Here is a 7,845-nt window from a genome sequence, read left to right on the forward strand (position 1 = left end):
AACACTCCAGGGGTTCAGTGATGGTACTCTAGTTTTGAAAATGGGATTGATGGGCTGGGCTGATTAAACTGCCATTCCGACAGAAAAACAGTTTTGATTTATTTGAAAATTGTTTTTAAAATGTAGGGTTTGTCTAAAATAACATAAAAAAACCAATTTTTTAAAAAAAATTTATTAACCTGATTTGAAAACAAATCGCATCTAAAACATTTTCAAATTAAATTTATTTTAATATTAATATAATTCAATTAATATATTTAATAATAAAATATATAAAATTATTTTATTTATATTTTTTTAAATAATTAACCAATTCAATTGTTGGTTAAATGGTTCAATTGTTGATTGAGAATCAGACAACGCCCTTTGTTGGATTGATATCTAACCTAGTTCCAAAAACATTGGAGGGTTGGATCAAATACACAACATAAAGGCATGTCCTTACTCCTTACCCCTTCTAAGTTTTAACTAAGCAAAATTTTTCTAACTTAGGAGGCGTTTGGTTTGGGTTATATTTTATTATCAAAATAGAAATATTACTTTGAAGATAAATTACTTAAAAGATTATTGGGTATAAATAATTACTATATTTGATAAAATTTAATAAATATAAATAATTATTATGTTTGATTAAAAGTAATAAAAGATTCTAGTAAATTATTTTATTTAAATGTCTTTGAATATAATTATTTTTAAATATTTTTTATATTATTTGTCATATTAATTAAAAATAAATTTATTTTTATCTCAAAAGATTAATAAATAATAATATAATTATAATAAAATTAAGATTATCTTGGTAATCTTTAAATACTTAAAATAAATATAGTAATCAAATTATCACATATATTATCTATTACGCCAGTATTAATAATAAAATATTATTATAATATTTTAAAAATAAAAAATAAATTATGCAGATTCCCAATAAATTCAGAAACCAGACGCCCCTTAGTACTTATGTGGCAGTCGCTAGTCTCTGTATCAGAACCCGCGAAACGTTGACTTCAACATCCCGTCTAACTCTTAGCAACATTTACACAAACAGAACATGTTTACAATCTTTCAAACCTACGACAATTTAATTCTACAGGCTACATTTCTCTTTCCCTTTCTGTACTTCTTACTTACTTCAAAATCCCCGCTCTTTTCCTGCAAGGTCTTTCACCTATGTTCACCCTGATAATGTTGGCAACAATAATTCTCAACACGGTGTTAAAGCTGCTATTCGAAGACCCTCTAGCTCCGATTCAGGCTCTGGCCTTGATGGGTACCAGACTTTATCGTCTAAAACAAGTGCTGAGCTCAAGAAGAGGAATAAAGCCAAAGAAAAGTTTGGATTTATTTTAAGGATTGTAGTAATTTGTTCATTTATTCGTTTGTTGCATTCTCTTGTTTGTTGCTTTACTTATAATTGAACGGAAGTCAAGATTCTGGGGCTTTGACTGATGGCGTTTTAGTTGTTATTTTCTGGGGTTTGTTACTTTCTTCAAGGCGTTGTATCATTAGTAAAGTTGTCGTTCGATAAATCTGCATCAAAGAGGTTAGATAGGCAACTGAGTTTGATTGTTGGGTTTCTGGGGTTTGTTTTAGGTCTCATGATTTGTTCTGGAATTGTTCCTAAAGTACTGGATTTTGAGATTGATTCCATTGATGGGTTTGGGAAGATCTTTTGTGCCGTTTTAATGGGCTGCATTGCGGGTTGTCTTTATATGCCTGCAGGAAAGAGTGCCAGGTCATTTTGGCTTGGAACCGATCAGCTTCGATGCAGCTTGGCTATAATTTATTGTGGATGGTTTGCTAGAATAATTCTATATGCTAACTATTTGCTAATTGTTTCTACGGCTTTGTTTGGATTAATCCATTAGCCGAAATTCTTATCATGAAGAGGATTAATGATAGTAAAGGATTACAGGCAGTTACTAGTGTTGGAGATGCTGAGAATTTGGTTGGGAATATAGGTTTTGCGCAGGAAGATTTTAACATGCTTAGACATTGGTTCTTGTTGCTTTCGGGTATCATTCAAATTGTGGCTCTACGTCCTAACTTGCAGATGTATTTGAATGAAGCAGTTTTGTCTTGGTACCAAAGACTGCATGCTAGCAAGTTCCCAGATTTGGATTTCAGTAGGGCTAAGGTTTTCCTGCACAATCACTACTTGTGTCTTGTGGTTCTGCAGTTTTTTGCTCCAGCAATCCTGGTACTTCTCTTTCTTGGCATGTCTCAAATTGATGATAGCTCATTAGAAAATTTCAGATGGGTTTGTGATTTAATTTCTTGCTCTGCTTTTGTCAAAGAAGTAAATTTATTTATGGCTTGGTTGGTTGTCTTTGTTTGGGGTCTTTGCACTTCAGTAAGCCTTTTGTTGTATCGTCATGGCATTTTATATGTATCTTAACAAATTTGACTTTTTGTATTTGCCTACATATTTGGCCATTGTAATTTTTTTGGTAGATTTTGAGCATGAGTGTTTGTGCTTCTAAATTCTTACGGAACCTATATTTTTAATTATGCACTGCAAGGAGCAGGGCAACACAATTTATTTTTGGATATGATGGCCTTCCTACATTTAGTTTATTGTACTTTATTCTTAGATCAGAATCAACAATGAAGTTCACTTGCTTGTTAAATATTTTGTTGTAACATCATTAACTTGGTTAGGACTTAAATTGAAGTTTCATGCTTAGCATTACTGAATTATGTTTCTTCTGTCGTTTGACTTGTGTACTTTTACGTGATTTGGAGATGAAAGATCATTAAACTTTTGCAAGATATGAGGCTTTACCATTTTATCATGATATGAAGCTTCAGAAAAGTTAGTTTCCGTCTATCTTGAAAAATTATTTTATCATGATACGAAGTTTCAGAGAATTTCTCTTGATTCGCAGGATGTATACCCCTATCAGATATAGTGTAGCCATGCAGGGGCTTAGGATAAGTTCTCAGTTACATCATAAAGAGTCATTGCACTCCAGGCACTACACTTAGGGGCCTGCTAGAGTTTTGTTAGTCGATCTTGTTTGGAGTAGAAATATGTGTAAGTGAACATTAAGAATCTCCTTATTGTTTCTCTAGTGTCTGCGGGCCATACTCCCCTAGCCTATTAGTAAATTTTTTCTATATGCTATATTGTTTGAAATTTTTGCTAGAATCATTTCTAATTTCCACTCTTTGGTTTCTAAGAAAAATTAGTAACTGATCTCCACTTCGGAGATAGCTTTAGTCCATGTAACTGGAGATAAGCTGAAAGAACAGAATGAAATATCCTGATCTCCACTTGCATTCTATGTTTGTGTGGGGGTTCCATAGCTTGTTTCTTTTCCCATTTCTCTTCTTGCGTAAGATCTTTTTCAATTTCCAATTTGCCACCAGATTCTTACATTCTGTCCGATTTTCTTGGATAAGTAGTTTCATTCTAGTGGATCTAAGAACCATTTTTTAATTCAACATAAATTTGTCATTCCAAATGACATGAGTTGTGATATTTATCCTCTTTAGATTCTTGAAAGCGTCTTCAACGAGATCTTACTAAAGAGAAAAGCTTACATAAAGATGGCAGTGAGCCAGGCCGATCCTGGTGCAACCCACCTGGTCCACGTGTCAAGCCATGTCAAAGCCTGCCACTTGGTGGGTTTTTTGTGTCAGCAAAATCTCAAGGCCAGGGCCATGACCCAGGTCCTCCGGGCCAACTTGCAAGTCAATCCTAAAAATGGATTTTTTTATAATTATTTTGATCTATTATAATAGTGGGTTTTATCATATGGCCGGACTCATTTAAAAATTTGTTAACAAATTAACAACTACAATATCAGATCGGTCTGACAGCCCACTTGTTTCTATGCCAGGCCAAGATAAGTCATGCCAACATGTATGAGATCGGTCTGACTCATTTAACACCTTTAAGCTGACACTTAGCTCAGCTCTATGACCAATCCAAGCCCAACTGCCATAACCATTTATTCATGCAGTTGAGGTTGCACAACAGATGAGTACTAAACTTACGTTTCATAAGAATGTCCGTCCGTAATGGAGTTTTGCAAATAGCACCGGAAAGTAACTGCATGGTTGCTGTAGAGCGATCATGTCTGGCTGTGAAAAATTCATGAAATATCTGGTCCATTATTGGATCAGGAAACACTTTCTATTTAAATTCACAAGAAAACCAGGTAATGAAAACACTTACTCTGATATAAGTCACCCTAATTAAGTAATAATAAAATTATATGAACATATTTTGAGTATATAAAATATATATATATATATATATATATATATATATATATATATATATATATATATTATCATATGATTAAGTATTATTTATTTTTAATTTAAAATTATTTAATTATATAATAATATATATAAGGTACAAATAGAATTGCTTATTTAAGAAATTAAAATGTTAAAAGCCTGACAAAGTCAGCCCAGCTCATATTATTAATGTAAAATGTCAGGAATAGAAGAGTTGAAGAAATTTGGGGGGTGAGAGCCCAAGGCCATGACAAAATAAGCCATTTACCATAGAAATTTCATTTGATTATATGTTTGAGTATTAAATCTATTTCAAGTGAAGGATTTTCTTTTTTTTTAATTTTTTTTGGGTTTTACCCATGTTAGGGCATGAATCCATCATTTTCCAATTGAAAAGGTACTTTTTTTACTACTAGGGCATATTCGAATTTGATTGAATTTAACTCATTTAATATTTGATAATTAAATAAAAAAATGTTGAATATCATTTTTAGAGTAATATTATATATACAAGTAATAAATATAACTTTATATATAAACGATGATATTTCATCATGTGATCAAATATTATTTTATCTCTAATTTAAAATCATCAATCACATAGTGAGATATCATTATTTATATATATAAGTTTATTGTTATTTTTAATACTTATTTGAACAATAATTTGTTTAACAATCGGTCAATCAATTTGACTATCAATTAGCTTGAATCAACCCCTTCGAGGGGTTAATGTTTTTTCTGAGTCTGAAAACATTGGTTGCAGGTTTGTTACAACATGTGCTCTTAAAACCTTTTGATTAGTCAATGTTAAGGAAGTTAAAGGGTGACACTAACACAACTTTGGCTGAGAAGAAAGCCTTACGAGAGCTAAGAAGTTGACCTAATTTTAGTGGCGGAAACATCATTAAAGAGTACCACCGAAGAAAATGATAGTACAAATCTTTAGAAGCTTTTAATCAATAAAAGTATTTAACGATATTTTAATATCAAATTTTTTACTATATAATTAAATAATTATAGAATTAATCATTAAATTTAGAGTTTTATCTATTTTATATGGTTAAATTAATTTGAAAAAATATATAATTTAAGTGGAATTCCGCGTTACAAAAATGAAAATTTAAGCTTAGTTGTATTAAGTAGAATGAATTCGGTCATTGAAAGAATTGTCAAAAAAGTGTGCAGGAAAATACGGACTCTTTTTAATTGGAAGCAACAATAGTATTATGACGAGTCAAAATCAAATTCAAACTAAAGCTTGTGGTGTCTTATCCGAAGGAGTTGAGAGAAGAAAAAGAGGGAAAGAGATAAGAAAAGAAAATTGGAAGAGAGAAAAAGAAGAAGCTAAAGGGGAAAAAAAAATTAAAAGGTATTTTAATAAATTAAATGTGATTGATAGTCAAGGGTTTTTCCATAATTCCAAAAAATTTTAAAAAAATTCAATAGAATAAATGTTTAAAATAGTTTCATAATTTTATTAAATATGATAATAAATTATAGATTGACTAATAAACTTTACACATTTATGTATAAGCAACTGCCTCTTATACAGATGGTATAGTAATTTATTATAAATATAAGATATTCGATTTTGCTAAATCACTACATTTATTCGAGTGGTTTATAAATGACGAAAAACTTTTTTCTTTTTTTCCTCGTCTCTATCATGTCTCTATCATGTTTTTAAATTAAGATAATATAATATAATAAAATTATACGTTATTATATAATTAAATGATTTTAAATTAAAAATAAAATAATATTTAATTTTATAATAATATATATAAATATATAAATATAATTATATATCTAAAATAAATATATATAATATTATTTTTAAAAATATATATTTGAATAATTAAAAATCAATACCGGACAAAATAAACCGATAAAATTGAGGAGTACTGAAAGTTTGTCTTCATCAACCGCAATGTTTATTATACCATTGAGAAGACAAAGTTCTCATAACAGGATAAAAAAGGTCGTTTTCTTTCGTTGGAATATCATTCTTGTTGTTGTTTTTGTAAAATAAAACTACATAAAAAATTCTCAATCTCTCTGGAAAAATTTGGACCGATATGAAGAACAGTTACACTGAAATAAAATTAAAAATTGATATAAAAAATTAACAAAATTGATAAAATATTAAAATTTTTAAAATAAAAATATAAATCTCGATTTATTTAATATAATAATTATAGGTCTAAAGTTTATCTGTTCAAACAATATAAACCAAATTTCTGGATAACAAAAAATAATAAAAAAAATAAAACTGTCGTTAAATGCAGACTGAATCAAACATTATTTTTTGTTCTGCCATGGGTAAAGCTCTAGATTAGGGAGAAAGTCAAGAGGAAGATGGCTCGAAAATGACATTTTCTTGCTAGGACCGTTGAGTCTAAATTGGAAAATATACAAACAAATAAATATATACAGCTGTTCGTTGGCTGACCTAAAACTATACATAATATAATATAATTTAAGGTTTACAATTTTCAATACTATTCAGATTATATTCTATGTTGAATATTCTACAAAATAGAATTAGTGATAATTTTATTTAAAAGTCAAAAGAAAAGCGAAATACATGCGGTAATACACGTAGAAAATGTCCTCCAAGCGTAATTATTTGACATCATAACGCAACACTTGTCAAATGAAATTATTCAAAAACAAGACCAAAAAAGTCTTGCAACTATGTTTGACGTGGGTACAATCAAAATCAAACCTAAATATCTTTTAATTTAAATGTGATTTAAATAAAAAATAATTTAATTTAAATTTGATTTAAATTTATTAAATTAAAATTATAAATGATTTAAGTTTAATTTAAATTTAAATTGAATTTAACTAGGGTTTACAATTTAAATTTATGAGTCATTGATAAAAATTATATTATTTTATTTAATAATAAGTAAAATAATATTATTTTAATAATTATTTAACATAATTTAAATCAAATTATGAGTTAAATTTAAACTAAATAGAATCATATACCTAACTCATAAACTAGATTGAATCAAAAACTCTTTAACTAAAATTCAATTTAATTTTAAAATAATTTAAATTTCTTAACTCAAACTCAATCTGTATTTAAACCAAAATAATTTAAACTGAGTCAGCTTTTAATCTCCAGCCACTGGGTTCCAGTGCCATTATTTATCCCTTTTTTATGGAGAACAATAAATTATTTATTTAACTTTTCATTTAGGAATAATATTATATATATAAATAATATATATAATTTTATAAATAAATAATAATATATTACATAAAATTAAATATTATTTTTATAATAATACATTATTATTTATATAAAAATTATATATATTATTTATACATATAATATTATTCTCTATTCACATGGGTTAAATCTACATTTTCTCTGACTAAATTTCATAAAAATTAATATAATTGGAATAGATAAAGACAAAGTGAATTAGAAACAGTAACATATTCACAGGGAGCTGAACCATCGGTTGCCACGTGGATTGGAAATAGAAAGAAGAAACAACTAAACGAGGAAGTTTCTCGAAAAGACTTGCCGATTTTCCTCGCTACTTCCACTCAAATTTCTCTTCTCTTCTCTCT

The 7,845-nt window shown here is 28.5% G+C and overlaps 1 protein-coding gene across 1 annotated transcript; it reads left to right on the forward strand.

Annotated features, from left to right (window-relative positions):
• Positions 1–989: 989 nt before the first annotated feature.
• On the forward strand, positions 990–3,289 carry LOC123197635 (transmembrane protein 161B-like). Its single transcript, XM_044611967.1, has 2 exons — positions 990–2,200; positions 2,889–3,289. The coding sequence occupies exons 1-2, from the start codon at positions 1,883–1,885 to the stop codon at positions 2,910–2,912; spliced, it is 342 nt and encodes a 113-aa protein (XP_044467902.1). The 5' UTR covers positions 990–1,882; the 3' UTR covers positions 2,913–3,289.
• The last annotated feature ends 4,556 nt before the right edge of the window (positions 3,290–7,845 follow it).

Source organism: Mangifera indica, chromosome 15 (genome assembly GCF_011075055.1).
Source record: "Mangifera indica cultivar Alphonso chromosome 15, CATAS_Mindica_2.1, whole genome shotgun sequence".
Classification (NCBI taxonomy): domain Eukaryota; kingdom Viridiplantae; phylum Streptophyta; class Magnoliopsida; order Sapindales; family Anacardiaceae; genus Mangifera; species Mangifera indica.